This window comes from Chelmon rostratus, chromosome 22, assembly GCF_017976325.1.
Source record: "Chelmon rostratus isolate fCheRos1 chromosome 22, fCheRos1.pri, whole genome shotgun sequence".
NCBI lineage: Eukaryota > Metazoa > Chordata > Actinopteri > Chaetodontiformes > Chaetodontidae > Chelmon > Chelmon rostratus.
Genome location: NC_055679.1, coordinates 1,266,188 through 1,288,841, shown reverse-complemented (window position 1 = coordinate 1,288,841; position 22,654 = coordinate 1,266,188). Strand labels below are relative to the sequence as shown.

Here is a 22,654-nt window from a genome sequence, read left to right as displayed (position 1 = left end):
TGAGGGAGATTGTGTTTCTCATGAGCAGACTGAGGGTGAGCATCCAACACCACCTCCTGAGTACCTAGCTAAAAAGTAACGTGCGCCCCTGATTATAGTATAAACCTAATAATAGTTTAATACATATGCACCTTATGAAGAATAATAGCCCTTTATTGGCATTGAACAGTTGAACACATTAATAAAATTACATTTCTGTTTGCCTTTTAGGCTTCAAACAGTTTATTTGCTTCAACCAGCTGATGGCAACACACCTAATTCAATTAGTGTTTGTTGCAGCATGTAACCAGGTTTCCATCCATATGTAGCGAAAAATTTAAACCAAATTTACAGAAAATTGGTAAAAGAAAAATCCCAAAACAATTATGGGAAATGATCATGGTCAACTCAAATAATTGCGATCAGATGCTCATGTAATAATTTGAACTGGTCTGGTTGCATTGTGGGTAATGTAGGAGCCAGGAAGAAAGAACGTGTGGAATTTAAAAAAAAAAGACGATATCTGGCTCCATTTTAATTCTCTTTTTGAACTGCCCATCTGGAGTCTGACAGTGATATTGAAGTGCAATGCTAAGTCAGTGGAGTATTCCTCAAGCCTGTCATGCACGTGGGAATGTGTTTTCAGTGGAGGGGGGTACATCCTTGTGCGCAACTGCATATGTGCACATGTGTCTCACTGTAATACACAACAATACATGACAAGTGCAGTATATTTCCTACAGATAAATCTGAAACTTGATTGAAAATAACATTACAGCAGGATAAACCATGTGATCTGTATGACTGAAGCGATTTTGGCAAAGTTAATTACTTTTGTTCTAATAATTTAAATTATGTTGTATAATGCATCTTGAGGGTGGTGATGTGGTGAAATATGTTTGCTGTATTCCTGCTGTTGGCTGTTACAGTCTTCTTTCCCTTCTGACACATGACCGTGGTTTGTTGCACAGCTGATCTTTTTGTAACCAAAGCACTTCCACGCTGCTGTAGTTTTATAACTATTTTTAGGTTTTTAGTTTTGCGCTCGTAAATGAAGGGGCACCACCCTGGTGTGATGGAAAGAACATTGACAAATGAGTTCAATTCTCTCCATCTTCTGCTACAGAAACACACAGACAACTTTTTACTGATAAATGGAGATATTTATTTTTAGATAAATACCTAATAAAGATTAACAAGAGATATATGATAAAGAAAATACCAAACAGATGATTAGAAGACAGTGAAACTTTGACTCTTTGGACACACACTGAGGCTAAAGTGTGTGACTTGCGGTGTTGGCATTTATGGCTATCCTGTGAAAAGAGACTCAGGCGAGCAGATGAGGCTTGTTGGTCAGATGTATGCAGAGGTGTCGCAGCCTCACTTCAAGGGCTGAAGGACAAGGTTTCTTGGATGAAGCTTTAGTGGTTCAGTTCTCAGAAGAAACCAGCATTGACTGGCAAAACGGCTCCAGTTGAATCTTTGTGATATTGTGGTTGAATGTTGGATAAAATTAATCTGGCTGCTCTACCTATTTTGCTTAATTCCCTTGGCTCGAGTAAAATTTCAGAAAGAAAACAGTGTGATTTGAAAAGGCTTTGTGGTATGAAAATATAAAAGTAAAAAAGAAACAATTCCTCAGTTGTTACTGAGGTATGTACGTGTGTAGTTTTTGGCAAATCACAGAGCCACCTGAACACCTCTCATGATCTGAATGTTGACTGGCTGACTGGGAGTTTTGGTAGATGTTGAAGTGAACATTTCTCTCTCTTGTCAGCTGAGATGAGGATCTCGTGGGTATGGATATATGAGCTTAGCACCTGTGGCAATGCTGACCTTACTAAAAATGCTGCTACTAATTTCATGCAGTGCGCTATCCAGACTCATTTCGTGTAGCAGCAGCAGCCAGCCTGCAGAGCCGCTCCCTGTGCTGAGCTGCTGGAGGAATCACTGATGACCATACATGTCCAGCAGGGAGAAGAGGGGAGGCTGGAGGAGCATCGCTGCTGCCCATCTAGACTTCCCCTTAAAAGAGAGAAGACTCGGCTGACTCCGCCCCCCCGCGCTCAGGACAGGCAGGGTATTTTTAGCCGTCGTCCACTCACTCCCTGCCCTGCTGCCTGGGCAGACCCACATGGAAATCCTAGGTACTTCATCAGTGAGAGAGCAGAGATACAGAGAGCACTGACATGTTTTCCTGCTGGTATCGTTCAGGATCTTGTGGGTTTTATGGACAAGTCTAGCTGTCTGTCTTAAATCACAGTCAGGCTTCAGTTGTCCACTGCCTCAGCAAGTAGCCGGTCTGTCACTTCTCAAGCTGCCAGGTTGCCTGTTTTGTCTGAGTGTTGGGATTTGGCTGTCCATCACACAAGGACATAGCATCTGGGACGTGAAGAAGCTTGGATTTGGGAATACCACTCGTGATCTCGAATAATTTGAGTAATAAACAACCTGATCGAGGTGATCATCAAATTAATATTAGCCTTAGCTTTTGGCCATGGTGGTGGTTGCTTGGACTCACCAAGGGCTCACCAAGTATGAGATTTTGTTGTGAATCTATTGTTGGGGAAACCCACACACACACACAGTGTGCACTGTAGATGTCTCTAACACAGCATATAATAATGTTGTGGTACCAACAGACTAGCTGGAGATGTCTGTTTCTGCCACTTAGGATTTTTGTAGAGCACTGAGGTCTAACTTGAACTCTATCAAAATCTGCAGCTTTAAACTACTACAGTAGATTAAGTAGTTGTAATGAGTTACTCTCCTCTGCCACACAGGATTTTGAAGGCCTTTGGGGAAAAAACCCTCAGATTTATATGTGTCCTGCTTGTTTGCAGTCCATCTGTTCAACTACACTTTATTTCAGGTTGTGCGTTCATATTAGAAATAAACTGAGTAATCAAACTTCACAATGACACAATGTTTTACACAATAGACTTCACATACAGACATTGTCACAAAAAGGTCCAGTTGTGCATATTGATTCATGTACAGACTCTATGCACTTCAGTTGACTCTGTGGAAAGCAGACTGCCTCCCTGACTATAGATATGAAGGGCTCATTCCAAGGTGAAGAAAACACAACAATTCTATTTTCCAGGTGATTATACACGAATGAAAACATGATTTTGAATATATTATCCCTTTCTGCCAACAGATCCCCTAAATCCTCACACTGGGCCTTTACGTAGGATGGACAGTGCCATTACTGTAAATAGTATTAAATCAGTTTCAGAAGCTTGCAGAAAGCCTTTCTAAACTCCAATCTAAAATCCTGCCAACATATAAAGAAAGACAAAGTGCTTCTTACAGCAAGTGTTAAATGTCACATGTTTTGGTTGCCGTTTTGTTCATTGCCTGTCCATTAGCTTAATGCCCACCCATGCATGAAAGTAAATCATGTGTTGTGAAATGACCCAATTTCTTGCCAATTAACCAGCAGCGTCTGCCTGCAGAGGTTTTTAGAACAATTTAATTGGCCACTTAGGCTGACCTAAACAAAGTTTAACATCTTCTCTCCAGCCGTCTGTGACACAGCTACATAATGACAGCTTCATTAACTCTCATGGTTGTGACTCACACTGAATGCACACATCATTGGTTGGAAAGCAGCACGTTCAGCACCCTTTCAAGTCACTGTTTAACCTTTTTAACCGCTTTAGATGACTTTGTGTGATGGGCCCTAACAAGCATATTCCATAACAAATGTACTAGTCTTATATCTCACCATATGAAGCCACATTTATTTATTTGACACTTATCAACTGTGTCTCAGTTCAGGATCTGGAGTGCAACCTCATTCAACTTTCACTCAAAGTCTGAGTTTGTTGGCTGTGAGTTTAGTGTTGGGCAGCTGCTCTGTGGAGTGATTTGGTAGTGGCCATGAATAATATAGTATTTCTCAGAATTATAGGTCATGTGTTAATGAAGATGTTTCAGTTGTTAAGTATTTAAGAACAAGCAGGCACCACATGTTACTTAAGCCCTAATGAAAAGTACAGAAATATCATCAGAAATGCAAAAGAGTAATAGCAATTCAGCTGTCAGACGTACACTGTGTAAAAGAAATGATAAATCTGGTTGATTTCTCTGCAGAATCAGCTAAACTTCAGTTTATCTCTGTTGCAGTGTCTGCAGCTCCTCCTGTCCCCGTCCTGTCCAGTAGTGTGAAATCGCAGGATGTCCCGGAACCCCGAGGTGAAGGATAGCCCGATGGAGTGCCCGCTGTGTATGGAACCACTGGAGATCGATGACGTCAACTTCTTCCCCTGCACCTGTGGGTACCAGATCTGCCGCTTCTGCTGGCATCGAATCAGGACAGATGAGAACGGTCTCTGTCCCGCCTGCAGAAAGGTAGACCTCCGTCTTCTCTGAAGACCATTCAGCCTGGCACAGTGGGGGATTTCCTTACAATAACTGACACTAGTACAGCTGAAAAGATTAATTCATCTCATTCATGCAAGCTATAATGCTCACTTATGATTTACTGCTCATTTAAATCATCTACTGCAGTCAGGGTACTTTCAGGATAAGACTGCTGTTTACATTAATGGCAAACAAAAAAGCAGTAAAGCTGTGTTGTTTGTTTTTACTAGATCACATACTTTAATGATTAATTAAGAATTGAATTAAATCAAAACTGATAATTATTTTAACATTTTTATTTGACGTAACAGCTGCAGCAGCTCATAGCTGCGCTCATCGTGTCCTGTAGTGTGGCCTGCCTCCTTTGACTTGTTATCTAGTCTGCTTTTTGCTTTAAGTAGTTTCCTGATTCATAGAACTTGGCTCTTATTGCCATCACTTTGTCCATCTTTTGTAGCACTGCTGATTTTTCTCACCAAATTGATAGCCGAGATCTGGAAACACAGTGACATCACCAAAAAGAAGTCTGACAGATCAAGAAGCATGAGCAGTCTATCAATCAGGCACCTCCAAATCAACTTATTTTGAAGAGAAAAGTAAGCTAAACAGTAAAATAAATAAAACAGTTACGACAAACATTTCTGGTGCACTCACTTTGACTCCATACCTTTACCTCCATATAAATGGATAATTGTTTCCAAACTGTCTGACCGCTGACTGCTCATTTTTATTGATGTCACAGTCTTCCCAGAGCTCAGAAATAAACTTGAATGAATACAGTATTATTGGGAATAATGGTCCAAACTACAAAAACTTCAGCCATTGCTCTCTTACTCTTTCCCTCCAGCTGTTTTTATGTCATTTCAAACACACACTATTTCAGGTTTCATGCTGTATGCTGAATCACATGTGGCAGGAAATCACATATTGGACACATTCACCTGCAGCCTGAATGTGGCCTCTGACACATCTGGGCTAGGATCAACAGCAGACTTCAGAAGTCTAAAATCACAATGAAACTTCTCATTCTGCCTTCAGTTGTCACTTCATGCTCATCAAACAGATGACTTGCACACGTGTTATGAACTGAACAGAACAGTGGCAGTGCGTCTGATTGGGGATGTTTTCTTTGTTCTGCAGCCGTACCCAGAAGACCCGGCAGTGTACAAGCCGCTGTCACAGGAGGAGCTGCAGAGGATAAAGAACGAGAAGAAGCAGAAGCAGAACGAGAAGAAGCAGAAGATCACAGAGAACAGAAAACATCTGGCCAGCGTCCGAGTGGTCCAGAGAAACCTGGTGTTTGTAGTGGGGCTGTCTCAAAGGCTGGCTGACCCTGAGGTGCGACCACACACACACACGCAATAAAAGGACGTATAACACTAGTTTGATGTTGACTCTTGATTTTTGCTAAAACTGCAGTAAAGCTCTGTCATAGCTAGAATAAGCATTAAATGACTGATATGTAATTCTGCAGCAGCAGTTCAGACTGCCAACATCTCCCACACTCAGCAGTCCTTGAAAACAACAGCAGCAGCAGCATGGTGACAGTGTCTAATGGCGTCTGTAATGATGTTACATGCCATAAATATCCTTGATATTTAAATATCCATCTTCCTAGCAGCAGAGGACAGTGTCAGGCTCTCTGGAGGTACCATAAAAAATAAATACTAGTGACAACGACTTGTGTACTGGGTAAATGCTGGTCACACCAACAAGTTCAAATGACTTCACTCCTTAAATGATTTTTCCACTCTGGCAGAATGATTCACCGTAGGTATAAACACAAAATAGACCTTTATGGTTTGTAGTAGAAAAGCTGTTTTTCTACACTTATACTTAACATTGAGGTGACGATACTGATGGGATAATAATAATGTTGGTGACTTATTTCGATTAATTTCAGATTCCATACATGCTTTAATGTTCAAACAACAGTATTTTTTATCATATTGTATATTGCTGCGGCACCTTTATTCACCCTCTGTCTGAAACATTCCATTTTAGCTGCTGTCTCTTTAAGGGCCCCCGTCTGATAAGCCCTGTCTACTCTGATTGGTCAGCTCCTACAGGCCTGAGCAGGCACCACCCACCATGTTTCCACTTTTGTAACCAGGGAAGCACTATGCCTGAGTCTAGCTGCACTTCTATCTTGAATATCACCACATCAACCCCTTCTAAACCAAAAACGTCATTGCAGGAATAGAGTAGGGTCCAGCAGGAATCTTATCCGTACTACCACACACACCCACAACCACCACACCCAGAGTACTACCATTCAGCTTAGAGTACTGACATCAACAAAAACACTTCCTCTGTAGTTAAACTGTTTGTAGATGAGTCATTTTTAGAATAATGTAAACTCCAGTTTCTCAAATTTTGTAGCCTTGCTAGAAAATAAATGACCGTATTATATTGACATTTTTTTTTCTCTTACAGTAGATATTACATATTTGTGTGTGTGTGTATGTGTATATATGTACACACACACACACACACACACACACATACTCAGAGTAATGTATACATAATGACGATGATGGATCAAGATAAATTATTATTGTATTGGAAAATGTATCTTCTATGTGTAACAGGTTCTAAAGAGGCCAGAATATTTTGGGAAGTTTGGGAAGATACACAAAGTGGTGATCAACAACAGCACATCATACGCTGGTTCACAGGTGAGGCCCTCCACAGCAAACAGCAGGTCACAGTCAAGTCAGAAGGGGACCTCTGTCAGGCAGCCACATGATAAAACTAGTTTTTAATGTCAAGTGTTTAATGCTTTGTTTCTGTTGTCTGTCTTTTTTCCCAGGGGCCCAGTGCCAGTGCCTATGTCACATATATTCGGTCTGAAGACGCTCTCAGAGCAATCCAGTGTGTCAACAATGTAGTTGTTGATGGCAGAACACTTAAGGTAATTTTGAAGGATAAAAGTTGTACCTTTAGATCAGGGTTGTGGAACCTTTTTCCTGTTAAAGGCCATTTCAGTTTTCATAACATCCTTCAAGGGCCATGCTAAATAATACTGAACACATACTTTGCATCACAATAACCATTAATGCAATGGCTGGAGCTGCTTTTCTTTGGTGAGGCATCTGATTTCAGATGGTAGTGATGATGATGATGCTACTTGCAGCTGGTTTTGCAGGTTTGGATCAGTCAGACAGGGCCGAGTCTTTGCAAGAGTCAGTTTTGAAAAGAGCTGCTGAGCCGGTTCCACGTTGAGCTGTATAGCAAATATGTTCAGTTGCTTTCGTTTACTTTTTATGCCCTGAAACCTCTGACCAAATGCCTGAAGGAGTTTTCACTCAGCAGCATATTCAGATTTAACAACAGGCTTTTGTTCATACAGAGTGGGAAATGCACAGTGTTATCTATTTCCAGCTGCATTTGCCACAGCTTTAATTTCCCTTCAAATGATTTCACATTTCAAAGCAGAGAGCTGAGACGCTGCTGGAGCTTGAGGTCCAGCTCTGAGAGCTACTTGGTAATGTCCACCATGAAAGTAAAACCGCACAGAAACTTCATGTCACTCACGTCAGGTTTTCCTTCATCTCCATGAATTATTCCAGACAAACTGACACTTTACAACAAATTCACTTTATCCAGTGCTCGCAGCTCCGCAGCAGCAACAAGCCACTCCTTCCCAAATTCTACTTCTGAATGAGGTTTCAGATTCTTTGCTATTGGCTCACTTATCACAAAACTTGTGCACATAACACTGTCTCTATCAGAATGTTGTCTTGTGAAAGCTAATTGTTGGGCACCCAAACCCCACAGAAGAGTGCTAAGCGCATTTGTTCTTGCAGCTCATCCAGTTTAGGATGTTTAGAACGGTTAATGGTACTCGAGGTTGGCCTTCAGGCATTCCCCACCCCTGATTAAGATAAAGGAGAGAGCATTTGAATATATAGAAGTTTCAGCAGTTCAGTATAGAGTTATTGTTGAATATCTTGTGTGTTGCAGGCTTCTTTAGGAACCACAAAATACTGCAGCTACTTTTTAAAGAGCATGCAGTGTCCCAAACCAGACTGCATGTATCTACATGAGCTGGGGGATGAAGCAGCCAGTTTCACAAAAGAGGAGATGCAGGTAAGCTGAGGGTTGTTGTTTATGTCATACACTTCCTGCTGCAATCAGCAGTAACTCAAATGTCTGTTTTAGATGATTGCTCATAAAATAATATAATAGTAATGGGACACTCCTTAACAACTTAAGAACTTCTTATACTTCTCATAATCAACATTTCAGACATTTTCTTCAGTATCAAAGCAATGCATATGACAGTAACAATGCAAACAGGAACTGGGTTATAGTTAATTCACTGTTTCCATGGCAGTATACTTTTGGTTTACATCACTTAAAGAATGATGGAGACCCTGTTTGACCCTGTGTCAATCCACAGAACAGAAAACAACAACAGGAGTGACAACATGAGTATAAGTGCTGTTTTTGTTTGTTTTATTGTACATTTTTTGACAGAGGTAAAGCTCAGAATGTCCCATGAATATGGTTTTAATATCCCTGGAATGCCAACACTCTCTTCCAACCGGTCATATACAGATACAGTATGTAGTGGTTATTGAAATCCAAAACATTTCCAGTTGCAATTAACTATCCCAACCAATCACATTTCTAGGCAGCCTAACTTATTCCAGCAGTACTGTAATATATGACTATATGTCTAGCTACGGCATGTAGAGTAAACCATATGCCTGTAAATAAAGAGAGTGAAACCTGAACAAAAACAACCAAGGGTTCAAGCCAAGTAGCCATTTACAGTACAACTATATATCTCTTTAAGTTGTTTAAGTTTCCTCTTTCATTCCTCACAGTATACCATTACAGTGCTATCATAACAAAACCATGTGTGGAATTTAATATTTTTATGTTACGTTTACATTAAAGCATAGCTCTCTAATCTGTCCTTTTACTTCCAGGCAGGAAAACATCAAGAGTATGAGCAGAAACTACTACAAGACCTCTACAAATTGAACCCGACCTTCTTGCAGACCTCAGTTGTGTCAGGGGACAAACCAAAGAGCAAAGCCAGCTCTCTGCAGAGGTATTCTAACACCGCTGTGTCTCTGTGTTTTAATCTTTGTGTGTCCTAGTAGTCATTTGACATACCCTTCTTCATCCCCTCTTTGTACTTGGTAACATTACACATTATCTCATGAGAGTGTTTTTTGTTCTAGTTTTTATCATTAATTAAAAAAATAATCTGATTTGATGCCTTTTTAATGTTCATATAGATACATTTCTGGTTGTTTTGAAAGTAAAGCTAATGAGCTACAATCACTGCAAGGACTTTGTGCATCAATGCAACTTAAATTGTAAATAAAGACATGTACTGTATGCTCAGCTTTACCCATTCAGTTAGTTCTGACTTTGTGTGATTCCTCTTTGCTTTTCTGTGTGTGTGCTGTCACAGGTCTAACAGCTCCAGTAAAGATGGCTGGCTGTCATTACAGCCGTCAGAGAGGACAACCAATGGTCTGTCATCAGACCACAGAAAGAGTCCGCCATTAGATGGCTCTGACTCTGAACACTTGACCCCTGAGGGGCCCGAACCTGACCTCAGCCTTGGCCCTGTACCGGCCCTCTCCCCTTTCTCTTCAAACTGTGACCTTGCTAGGTAAACTGGAATGGTTCTAAAAATGTACAACTCCTCACAAGTTGTTTGCTTTTCTCTTGATACACAGGCTGCATTAACTAAGTATATACTGGATATTTTCCATTTTTTTAAAGGTTTTGAGGTCACTTGTAGCACTTTAAATTGACTTGTTGGCCCTCAGTAAAATAGCTTTCAGCCAGTCAGAATATAAGGAACTAAGTGGATTTAAATGACATATTATCGTAAATCCTCTACACTTACCCCAGTTGCAGCGAGAACTAGGTTTGCCTGTTGTCTTGTCAGTGTAGTGTGTTTCCACAGCACTAATTCCATCAGTACAACAACAGTCACATCATATTCTTCTGTGAAAAAGAGAAAGAGAGGGCAGCAGAGTGATTAGTGTGACATGACTAGTGCTGTGAAACTATGCATTTTGCTGAATTTACCATATAAAAACAGTTGTTAAAGGCTACAGGTGCTTTTACCCCAAACAATGTATTTTTTACCTCTTACCTTACCTTTAGCAACTGGCCTTTGTTTGTTTGTGCTGGCCATGCAAACAGCTTTTTCTTTAGACTTCACAACTGACTGTTATATAACAATTTACAGTCACTGTGTATTGACGTTGACTCTGTCAGATGTGGTTGGAACAGTCTAATGGTGGATGAATACAAATATTATATTTTTGTTCTTACAGCCCCAGCAACAAACTGCCAGAAATCATCAGTATAGGCAACGGTGAAACCTCACAACTGGTAAGAAGAGAACTCATTTGAATTGCAGAAACAGAAATTTCCAAGACTTTGTTGTTGTACATTCTGATTTTATATATGAAGCTGACTTAAAAACACTGAATGTTAGGATGTTTCGTCCCTGTCAATAATCTTAGAACGCTGATATCCCATCCTCTATGTCTGTGATAATTGTGTATTATACCTTGTATTTTTTATCTACTTTTTGTATGTTTTGTTCATATATATGTTAAATTAGAATCTCGAAAGGATTAAAGTAGCGTGACGCTCTCTTGTCTTGTGTCTTCTAGCTCCTGGGCAGTGACTCTCCATCGCCCCCCCCTGGCCTCAGTAAGCCCAGTCTGGTGGTTCCCATCAGTGTCACAGGCCACACAGTTCACTCCCCGTTTGAGGCAGCTGCAGCAGAGTCCCAGTCACTGTTCTCAGACAACAGTAACTTCAGGCATCCCAACCCGCTTCCCAGCGGACTGAGCGGCTTCCCCAGCTCCCCACACAACAATGCTGACTGGCCCACTGCACCAGAGCCACAGAGCCTCTTCAGCTCAGGTGGGCCTGATGGAGAAATAACCAACTTGTTGAGTGGAAAGAAGCAGTCTGCCATTGGGTCAAGCAATGGTTGCAGCCGTTTCATCTTTCTGTTCTGTTGTAGCAGGGGAACTTAGAAAGTCTCAGATTGTCTTTAAAAAGTGCACAATATAAAAACTGTTTAACAGTTCAAACAAATCTTCTAGGTATATGCTTTTATCATAATAAGTGTATCATACTAAAGGCAGCTCTCATTTATTATGACAGATGATTAACAGTTCAATACACTGAAGATATTTTGGACAAACTTGGAATGACGTGTTAATGTACAAAAACATTGATTCTCCTTAGATTTAAGATGTCCAAACTGTTTTCCAGTATAAAAAAATACAATCTCTCAAATGATAAAACAAGCAGTTTTTTACATGTAGATCTTTATTGAAATTAGACTAAAAACTGAATAAAATATCTAGATGTCCACAAAAGATGAAAAGTTAGTGTCCGCACTTAGGTGCAGTATTTTCTATTTGGCATTCAGATAGTAGAATGAAGTTATCTTAATGTTGTTAGCTTATCTTCCTCTGATAGTTTAATGACAGTTTTTCTTACACATAGAGTTGCGTGCTAGTGAGTTTTGGGGATTGCACTGAAGAGGCTGTATCAGCACTTTCCTATTTTAACTATACATGTCTCTTTCAGTGCTGATTAAACGAATGACAAACAACCAAATAATTAGTGAGCTTAAGATGTGTTGGTAGGAGTGCTTTTGAACTTTGGATAGAGGCAGGCTTCCTTTTTCACCCTGCTTCTAGATAGATAGATAGATAGATAGGTACTTTATTCATCTCCAAAGAGAAATTTGCAGTTTTGCATCAGTTTACCTGATTTTCAAAATGGAAATGCAGCTAGTTGTCTCCCTGTATGGACAGCAACTAACCAGTTTAGAAAGAAGTACTAATATTAGTTCAGTTATTCCTCCAGGGTGTTTGCATAGAAATTATAATTAAGGTGAGTTTTGGAATAAATTCAGTAAATCAGATTTAATTAGTTTCTCCAGTCATCCAAACTCACAGAAATAGTATTCACATGGACTAGAACAAAATATACAATATTTCTATGTGTTATATATCACAGTTGTAATATAATTTAGGTCTGCTGGACCTCTGTTTCCCACAGAATGTGACTTCTTTCTGTAGTTGGCCACAGAGATGCAAGTAATTAGCCATTTATCCAGCAGGCAGAGCCTGAGGAACCCTCTGAATTGGGGAGTTCAGTGTACCATTGATGAGTTTTATAGCTTGACTGTGTCTTTGTGCAGCCTGCTCACAGCTCATCTTTGTGTGTGCAGATACCATCCCGGTGTCATCGTCCACAGACTGGCAGGCAGCATTTGGCTTCGGCTCATCCAAACAGCAGCAGGAGGACGACCTGGGCTTTGACCCCTTTGATATCACTCGCAGGGCTCTGGCTGACCTCATAGAGAAGGAGCTCTCTGTTGAAGACAGCTTCAGCAACTCCCTGCCTCCCGGCTCCTTCCCCCACAGAACTCATGGACCCCTGCTAAACAAAGGCCTTGGGCCCCCAGGAGGGCTTCGACTCCCCAACCACCTCCCACCCTCTCATCACTTCTCCCAGCATCAGCACCCTCACAGGGGAGGGTACGGTTCCTACAGCTTCCCTACTCACCCTTCATCGTCATCTTCATCCTCCTGCTCCTCCACCTCCTCCTCCTCAGCATCTTGTGGTTCCTGGATGGGTCCCCCCTCCTCGCGCAATAACTTTTTGCATTTGAACCACAGAGTCAGTCCAACAGCCTCCACCTCACACAGCAGCTTCTTGGACTTGACAGTGCTGCCAAGACATCACAATACCGGGCTTGGAGGAATCCCCATCTCAGGTAAGACTGGATCAGAGGTGGTCTGGGAGATCTGGCCTGTGCAAATATAAGGGTAGTTCTTGCTTAGTGTCATTTGTGTGCTTCTAATCATTGTAGCGTGCATACATGCATTAGTATAGATGAGTAGTCATGTAAAATGGATATAAATAGATATAATATAACATAATAAGTTGGGGTTAAAATGTTAAAAGGGTTTTAAAAAAAAGGAGTATTTTTGACCTTTGCAGTGACTTTGGACTTCATCTTTTCAAGAATTTATTTTTGGTGGGGATATTTTTGGTGTGCAATGACAATATATATATCGTTATGACAGAAAAACATCTGTTTTTCCATATTATGCTCTTTAGTTTATTTCGTGTCACAAATCCTACTATTTACTGCGATATTTTTTGTCATTTGGGTGGCACTTTGGGTTGGATGCAGGCAGGAAATTTGCTTCAAGGCAACACAAACAAACATGGAGGAGACTAAACATGCCACAGACTTGGGTAACCCCAAACAGCAGAAGGACTCGGACCAGTCCTGACAAAACAAGGAGCTTGTACCTAAAAAAGGGGCTACCTCTGTCACATAGATGTGGTTTGAGTCTGAGGAGTCTGACACAGACCAGAAAACTCAGTACTCAGCAGTGTAGAACTCAAAATGTAACATGGTCATTTTATATAAACTGTTTATTTATTGAATTTACAGGAAATTAAGTATTTATCTTTATTTGGATACAAATTGACCTATATCAGGATATGAGATTTTGGTCATATACCACATCCGTAATTGTTGGACCTATAATACTGCTTTGACGATAGGGAGACCGTATTCTCAGCCTTGAGGAATATTCATTCATTAACACACCCACATCAGGATCGCCACACCCAGCCCAGTGATTGTGTCAGTGTTTCTGGCTCTCGGCTGCAGGACAGTTGGTTAATAAATATGTAGCCTCTGATTTTGTGAGTGCCACATCAGAGTGCAATCAGTAAGGTCTGTTATCAGACCTTACTGCATGTTTACCACAATGTAACTACAGATCTCAAGAATGTTTTGTCAATGCATCTCCAGAGTGCTGCTTTTGAAACTACTACTATATACTAGGTCGTATGCATCAACGTGGCACCAAACTTACACAGTTTGCATCTGTCTCGCCTGTCTGCCTTTATGGAGCATTTCCATAAGCACCTCATCAGAATTAGAAGATAAAAAAAACAAAAAACAAAATGCAATGTATTTTTTTGTAGGGTATTCAGGTCTCTAAAGTGACTCTCTGCAGAACAAGTAAAGAACTGGGAGCTTAAAGAAACAGCTAGTACATGACTAAGACATCATTATTGTGCATATTGCCATGTAGGTGAACATGCTCATTTATTGACCACTTGGTGGCAGCACATCATTTACTTTAGCATTATTCTAACAGTAAACAGGATTTGCTCAAGTAGATATTGAGAAAGCAGCCTCTCATCACAGCTATTATTCCAGTCTGTTTCTGAGCATCTTTTCATATCACCAAACAAGGGCCTCTACTGTTTTATGTTAACTGTCACTCAACACCTGCTCGAGGAGAAAAATACTCTCCAAAGAGCACTTCAAGTACTGAAATAATCTTGTTGTAAATGCCATCACAAGAAATGATTTTGCTTCAAGCCCACGTTTACAAGTTGGGAAGTGTTTGTGATTAGAAAAGAGTGCTGAGTGTTTAATGGAGGTATGCAGCGGCTGGGGAGTGTATATACAGTATATGTATAATGTAGTGTGTGTATATATATGTAGATATACGTGAGAGAGCTACCCATAAATCATTCCTCATAGCAGTCCAGACAGATCACCTGCTAACTCTTCTTTGAAATAAACCTGAAACTCCTCTCCTTCAAACCTTAGTCTTGCATATGGTTTTGCACAGGTGGGAGGAGAGGTGCAAACAGAGGGAAATTCATTTGGATTAGGCAAGACAAGAGTTGTTGGTATTGTGGTGGAGGCTGGGTCTTAGACTTTGCACTGAGAATAGATGTCTCAGAACCATGTCTGTTTCTGGCTCTCGGCTGCAGGACAGTTGGTTAATAAATATGTAGCCTCTGATTTTGTGAGCGCCACATCAGAGTGCAATCAGTGCCTTTATGCATGGCAGCAGCTCCTTTCTCCTCTAGTATCTTTTACATTTTTTTGTACTTCGCATGTGAAATGACTCCTTTTAACTTGTCTGTGCACTATGGACAGTAAAATTGTGCTTGAGTTTGCCCTGTTTTTTTTTACTGGTTTTTACATTTGGGGAGCCCAACTGCAGCCATGGGCCCATTGTCTACACCAGGGATCAGCTAATAGTGCTCCATAACATAGTGGTGCTTCCCAGGGAGAGATCCCCTGTGATCTGAGGAGGAAAAGACAGGGGATGAGCGCTGCGCTACATCTAGATGCAACAAACCAGTCCTCCCCTTGATCATCATGCAGAATGTGAGATATCTGATGCAGTGATGGACAAGCTAGAAGTATTGACTCGCTACCAGAGGGAATACTGGGAGTGTAGTATTATGCTCTTCCTGGAGACATGGCTAACCGTGCTAATTATCACTGATAGATGGTGTAACTCTGAGCACATCATAATTGAGCTGTTAGCCGTCAGCATTAGGTCATCCTACCTACTAAGGGAATTCTTATGTGTTATCGCGATAGTAGTGTATCCCCCCCCTTTGCAAATGCTGACATGGTCTGTGACATCCACAAGTAGGGTGTAGACTCAACACCTGCATGCCCTCCTTCTTACTTCTGGTGACTTTAATTAAGCCTCTCTGTTCTCCACTCTGCCCATATTCATTCTATTTGTTATGTGCAACACCAGAGACAATAAGATGCTTCTTCCACTTCTCCTTGCACTGGGAAGATCTGATCACCACCTGTGGTACCTCATACCTGTGTACAAACCTTGTATACAGGCAGTGGGCTTTCATTCTCTCATTGAAAAGCTTGTTCAATGAGGATTGACTGTTTTGATAGCAATGTGTGGAAAATACTTTGTGAAGCTCGTGGGGAGGACATTCAGAATCAGGAAGGGAAAAAACGCTACAGGAGGAAGATGGAAGATCATTTGGAGCAGAACAAATCAGTGGAGTCTGGAGGAGCCTCAAAATCTTCTCCGACAAAAAGGAACTTAACTCTCGACTGTGGCTCAGGAGGTAGAGCGGTCGTCCACTTATCAGAAGGAAGATGGTCGGTGGTTAGATCCCTGGCCTCTGCAGTCTACATGTTGAAGGAAGATACTGTGTTTATGCTTGTAAGAGCAGGCCTAGCTACCATATGTGAATTTCTTCAATAGGTTTGATCAGTCAACTTCCCCCTCACATTGTCCCATCCCCCCGTCGTCTGCATACTGCCCCGTCCCCACCTATACACAGCCCTTTCCATACATCCATTGCATTTCCTTTCCAATGCCCTACCCACAAGCACCCTGCACCCCCCTGCACCAATTTGTCTCTCACAACATACCAAGAACTCGGGCTGCAGGTCTGGAGCAAGGCTCACAAGTCCTGTGTGGGATAGTTGAGCACATCTTCAACCTGAGGCTGAGGAGAGGGCCACAGCAGTGCCAAAGACTCTGACATCACACCTGATGAAGACCCTGGAGAGTTCACCTATCAACCTGGCACTTTGAGAATCATGTTTTGTTTTTTTTCTCCAGTGCCCTCAATACCATATAGCCCTAATAGGCACTAATTCTAAGGGACAAGTAGGAGCACACAGGGGTGGACCACCACTTCACACCATGGATCATGGGACTGTCTCACCAACTTCCTCTTCACCCTCTACACTGCAGACTTCAGACTCAAATCCACTAACTGCCACCTGCAAAAGTTCTGTGACAACCTTGCAGTTGTCTGCCTCATCACAGATGGTGATGTGTGGCTGAACAGAGAACTGACCCAGGAATTTGTGTATTGATGCCAGCAGAACTGCCTCCAGATCAGTGAAGGAAAAAAACAAAGATGGTTGTGGACCACAGATGCAAACACCCACCACCTACACCAGTGAACATCTAGGAAATGGACATTGCATCGGTGGAATCCTGCAAGTATCTGATTGTTCACCTGAAAAATAAACAGCACTGCTCTCAGTAGACTGCGCACACCGAAACTGACAAATTAATTCACGTGCAATATCAGTGTATACTAAATTGGCCAATATTTTTGCAATAATGTGAATTCAGCCACTGTTTTACTTATTTGTCACGTCTTGTTTTTTTTACTGATGCTTCTTACTATTACACTATCCCCTTTACTGCTGCAACACTGCAAGGAAATAAATGGATTGATAAATTAATAAAATATCTTATCTGATTACAGCAGCTAATCAATCATGTGTGCCTCCTTCTCAACTTTGATTTAAGCAAAAGTGGCATGTCATGTTTTATTCTTGAAAAGGGTTATTGTGCAAATGCTTGGAGACACCCTTACAGTCCAGTCACCTGAGATTTACTGCTTGTGTTTGTTGTTGCCTTTGTGCGATTAAAGTTAAGCATGAAAGTTGAGCATGAGGGTTTGGTTAAAAACAACAAAACAATGTTAACTAAAGATACAGTGCGATGACTTTCTGGAGAGACAAGAAGGACCACTATGTGCTGTGTGCTATTATATAATTAGAATGTAATTGTAGCCCTTTGCTAAGCCCCGTCCCTCTTATGCCGCGTTCAGACTACTCAATATTTCTGTCTGTTATGATTTTTAGAATCAGAAATTCTTGCCTTGACTTGACTGAGACACATGAAAGACTGCATGTTGGTCCCCGACCGTTCTTAGCTTGCTGTCTTTCATGATGTGTGCGATGTCACAGGGGACCGACTGCTGGTGTGTTCGGAAAGGCCTATAAAAGAATGTTAATGTGAAGGTGACCTTTCCTCTGTTTCATAGTTACCCCTCGCAGCATCGACGCCATCATTTGTCTTTTGTTTCACCACATTTATGGAACTCTGCCAGTTGTCATCCATTACGATGCACTATACAAGATAGTACGATCAATTGTCTTACACAACACCTATTTTTGTTTCATACTATCAAAAGTCATAGTCGTCGTTGGTTTTGAGACGATGGATTTTTGATTTCAGACAGCTTCTCATTTTTAACCGCGAACTGAGGATTTTTCTTGCTAAAATAGCAGCTGTCACTAGCAGATTTTGTCTAGCTTGCTAATAAACAGTAACTTTGGGATTTTGTCAAAAACGTCTTACAGAAAACAAAAGCTCTCTATAGTGCTAGGAGTGAGGGTAAATGATCATTTTATATAATTTTATATTTCTATTGCTTTATGAGTCACAAGGAAATATGTAAGATCACCGCTATTTTGTTCTAACAAAACACTGTTTAGATGCTTACAACAGAAAAATACTGTATACTTGTACAAGCAACATAGATGTTTAGGTTCATGGTTCAATAATTCAAATTTTCAAATAGTATGTGACACTTTGAGGATGAGGGCTAACTAATCAAACATAAACATAATGCTACATCTGTAACAAGTTAAGATGTGGTGTCTTGGGTGTAAACTTTCCCAAGTCCAATAAAGAGCAGTGTAGAGCTACAAATGTTAGCCTGAATTCTGACATCGTAGCATCGAGTGCTAGCTGCTAAACATTTGGGGAATACCTACAAAGTGAATGTTGTGTGCCAGTCAGACCAGGCTTTTTAAAAAACTTACCCCACGAAATAATGTAATTAGTTAATGCTTCGCTCCTGAAGCAGCATTGTTTTACTACTTTAGGTCATAATCTACATAGCCAGGCATGCTAATAAAGACAGCCCCAGACCAAAAGTACAAAGTTGAGTGGACAAGGGTGTCTGCATCCTTTTGACCATGTAGTGTGCCTGCACAGAAATAGGCCACTCCAACCAAACAGTGTTTTTTCTCCTCGGTTTTAACTGTCCATTTCTGAGCTGCAATAATCTCATTAACAATTTATCACTAAGTTACCAATATCTAAATATACGATAATGGTTGTTAAATTAAACTAGTTGAAGAAGATGTTGCATTGGCTTTCAACCTTCCTGAGAGCAGTTATAAAAGACATCAGCTAATTCAGTGGTAAATAATTCCTCTCTGTTAAAGGAGTGGCATTGGATAACTTGGTTAAAATTGATTTTGAAGGCAGCGCTCAGCCTCATGAATTAAACATGGAGGCACTTATTTATCTGGGGATGCAAATGGCAACATAGGTGATGATGTTAATGCCAGCCATGCTTCCCTGCCTGACAGCCTGATTAAAATGAGAAAAGGGGCTTGGTGAGGGTGAAGCAAGGATCACAAGGGAATACTGAAGTTGTTTTGTTTCTTCTTAATCACTCATGTTTTGGGGGTTAGCGTTTGACAGTATTTAATCTAAAAGCTTCATATAATTGAAGGAATATTTCTTACACTTAATACTTTGAAATAATGCCTATGGTAACAACATCTCAAAACATGTTGTAATAAATATTAATTAATGGCAAATCCATAGTCTTCTCTATGCCTTGGCAATCTTGCAGGAAGTGAGACGTGGGGGTTAATGACTAAGTGGATAACAATCACCCTGTCGATTAGTATTTATTATTCATAGGCTATGGTAACTGGAAGGGCTGTTGTCCTCGTGAGGCCTGCTGTCTGCAGTGTCTCATTAGACAGAGCTCTAAATGATTCCAGCTCCCAACCACAGCACCACCATGTAGCTTCTGGTCTGTAGGACAAAACATAGCAGCTGAGGAGTGGTAGAAAGCATCCTGACTGGAGACATTGTGAATTGACATGGGATGTGCACAGCCCAGGACAGGAAGGCTCTGCAGTGGGTGAATTAATCCACCCAGAAAATCATTGATACCTGTGTGTTAACAGTAGTGATATCAGTGTGGTGAGGTTCCTGCACAGAGCCCAAAGGATACTTAAAGATGGTACCCACCACAGCCACAGCCTGTTCACTCTGCTGTCATCTGACAAGCATTACAGAAGTATTCACTGCAGTACCACCATGCTACAGAGCATCTTTCCTCACACTGTGAGACTCCTCAACTCATCTTCCACAGTCAAATAGTTTTTCATGTGTGGCACAAAGGGAGACTAAGATTGCTCAACAAGACATTTTGTCACTTATCTTGGTTGCATGATTGTAATATAGAGACACGACTGTTTAAACAAATCAGGGTCTGTATAAGTTGTTCTGAAGTCATCTACCAATGGTCATCTACAATGGTCAGTAAGTTCTGCCTGCCTACTGCAGATGGACCATTTACCGTCACAGCTCCCACTGCTCCCAGGTACATCATGCTCTCTGTCTGCATGTTGTACCTGGCTAACGCCTCCCATCCACCTGGGCTCCTTGCCCCTCTTTTCACCTTTCATTCTTAACTGAACCATCCCTGCAGCCCATCAAGTCATGGGTTTCAAAACACCGTGCCGAAGGACTGCAGCGGAAAACTAGCCGGCTGGCTAACACCGGCCAATTCATGTCCACTGTCCTTATAACAGATACATGAAATGAAAAGAAAAGAAACATAATCTCATAATTAAGCCCTACATCTGAATTATAGGAAGAGACATAATGGACTTTCAAACTATTCAGCTATTCATTCATTTATTAATCAGTTTCTCCCCCTACTGGTGTACTTTAAAACAAGGGAAATAATGCAGTTTTTCTTTTAATACTCAATCTCAACCCATATATTAAATTACAATATTTCAGCACATAGTTCATAATAAGCCCTTGGTTATTAACCGACCCTTGATTGAGGAGCCAAAAAGAAAATTTTACGGCAGTGCTTAATAGAGCCTTACAGAATTTTTTTCGTTTGTTTGTTTTTTTAAGGCTGATACTGTTATCCATGTGTTGCTGGTGGTAGAGCTTCCTTTCTCCCTGTTTCCATGCAGAAAACAGCAGTTGTGTAGAGAGTATAAGTGTGAAAGAGTGGCAGGACGGCCTCAGAGCGCTGTTACCCAACATCAACATCAACTTTGGAGGACTGCCCAACTCCTTGTCTTCCTCATCGTCATCCTCCTCCTCATCTAGCATCAACCACACGGGGGCACCAGGAGTTTCTGGGAGTGTTTCTCATAGCCTCTGCTGGGACGACACAGCCAGCTGGATGGACCCAGCCATCATTAGAGGTAGGAGTCAGATCCTGCTCAGGGGTAATATATTCATCTAAAAATATGATAATGAGGTTTTAAAAAGCTACTACTATGATTCCAGAGAGTATCTTAATCAAGATGGAGCTAGTAAGGTATTCAAAACACCTCGCCTTTAACACTAATATAGAAGATCAAAGTTAACACAACTCCACTCTAGCAGGATTATCCATCAAACCGTAAATACCACCTACAGAGCCTGCATTGTTTCATTGTTCCCATAGCCAAATACCTAAGACAGAGAGAGTGAAACTTAATTTTTTAGATCTTTTTTGCAAAAATCTTGATCTTTGGGAACTTTTGGACATGTTATGGGCCTAACTATGAAATTGACCAAATATTCTGCAATTTGAATAATAATCACAATTAATAGTTACTTGCAGCCCCTCTTACCATAGAATAAATGTTTGTCTAGTTAGCAAGGCCATAGAAAAGTAACTTATCGAAGTCATAGACTGGCTTTGTTTATCACAGGGCCATTGCAAAGGTCCCTCAAGGGTGTCCAGCACCACTTCTATCCATGAGAATGACCTTCTTGAGTTTTGTGATGGTGAGACTACTATCTACCACAGTCCTACAACAAAACACACTGTGCCACATGCAGATTTGCATGGACAGTAAACAGAGGATTTCTACAGCTCTGTTGCTGAGAGGCACCAGCCACTAGTGTCTGAAATTAGAACTGACCCAAAATCAGCAAGTACAAAAATATTTTTAGTTAGATAATTTCACAGTCAGATCTGTGACAAAACTTTCCCATGACCCCAGTCCTCATGTGGTTCTGTAGACAGAGTGCTGAAAAAGTGGAAAGGTTGCCTTAATTAGTCTACTTTATGAAGCTCTGGTTTTAGCAGTTACCATCCCTTGTGCTCTTGCATTAGACATCCAAACATTACTCATAGGCGTGGTTCTGTAGGCCAATAAAGCACAATAGACAATAAGCGGCAGACTCCTTCATTTCATGTCCAGAGAGTTGTGGGCCATTGTCATTTATTAGTGTCTTTGGGATGTTGTGCAAACATTGACTTCAAATGAATAATCACATCTGTGGACCTTGTTCGGCTGAGTTGTGCTATCTCTACATATCTAGAGAAACAATCACCACTAGCAAATAGGTACTGTCTCTTAAAATGAAGAGATGCACACCTATTTTATGCCAGGACCTGTCTGGAAGTCTGGTTGGCGTCAGAGGTCCTTTGCATTTACCCTTTCTTTGCGTTCTCTGCATTTAAGGACTATCTTCCTAATCTGGCTGCTTAGTCCAGGCCACCACAGTCTGACTAGCTGCATTTTACCATTCCCTTGTGAGCCTTGTGTGTTTCCTCAAGAACATAATTTGTCATGTTTGCAGAGTTAAGTAACATCCACACAGGAGAAGTCCATCAT

The 22,654-nt window shown here is 41.0% G+C and overlaps 1 protein-coding gene across 2 annotated transcripts in view; it reads left to right on the top strand.

The window, feature by feature from the left end:
* Positions 1 to 22,654, top strand: part of cnot4b (CCR4-NOT transcription complex, subunit 4b) — a 37,926-nt gene that overhangs the window by 7,500 nt on the left and 7,772 nt on the right. Inside the window, exons 2-12 of one of the 2 annotated variants that reach the window (XM_041964256.1) lie at positions 4,117 to 4,341; positions 5,494 to 5,691; positions 6,945 to 7,031; positions 7,166 to 7,267; positions 8,320 to 8,445; positions 9,294 to 9,418; positions 9,788 to 9,991; positions 10,668 to 10,725; positions 11,013 to 11,268; positions 12,596 to 13,144; positions 21,011 to 21,247. In XM_041964256.1, coding sequence (XP_041820190.1) covers positions 4,168 to 4,341; positions 5,494 to 5,691; positions 6,945 to 7,031; positions 7,166 to 7,267; positions 8,320 to 8,445; positions 9,294 to 9,418; positions 9,788 to 9,991; positions 10,668 to 10,725; positions 11,013 to 11,268; positions 12,596 to 13,144; positions 21,011 to 21,247 — 2,116 coding nt within the window. In that variant the 5' untranslated portion in view covers positions 4,117 to 4,167. The remainder of the gene's footprint in view (positions 1 to 4,116; positions 4,342 to 5,493; positions 5,692 to 6,944; positions 7,032 to 7,165; positions 7,268 to 8,319; positions 8,446 to 9,293; positions 9,419 to 9,787; positions 9,992 to 10,667; positions 10,726 to 11,012; positions 11,269 to 12,595; positions 13,145 to 21,010; positions 21,248 to 22,654) is intronic. The other variant, XM_041964257.1, reaches the window with a different exon arrangement.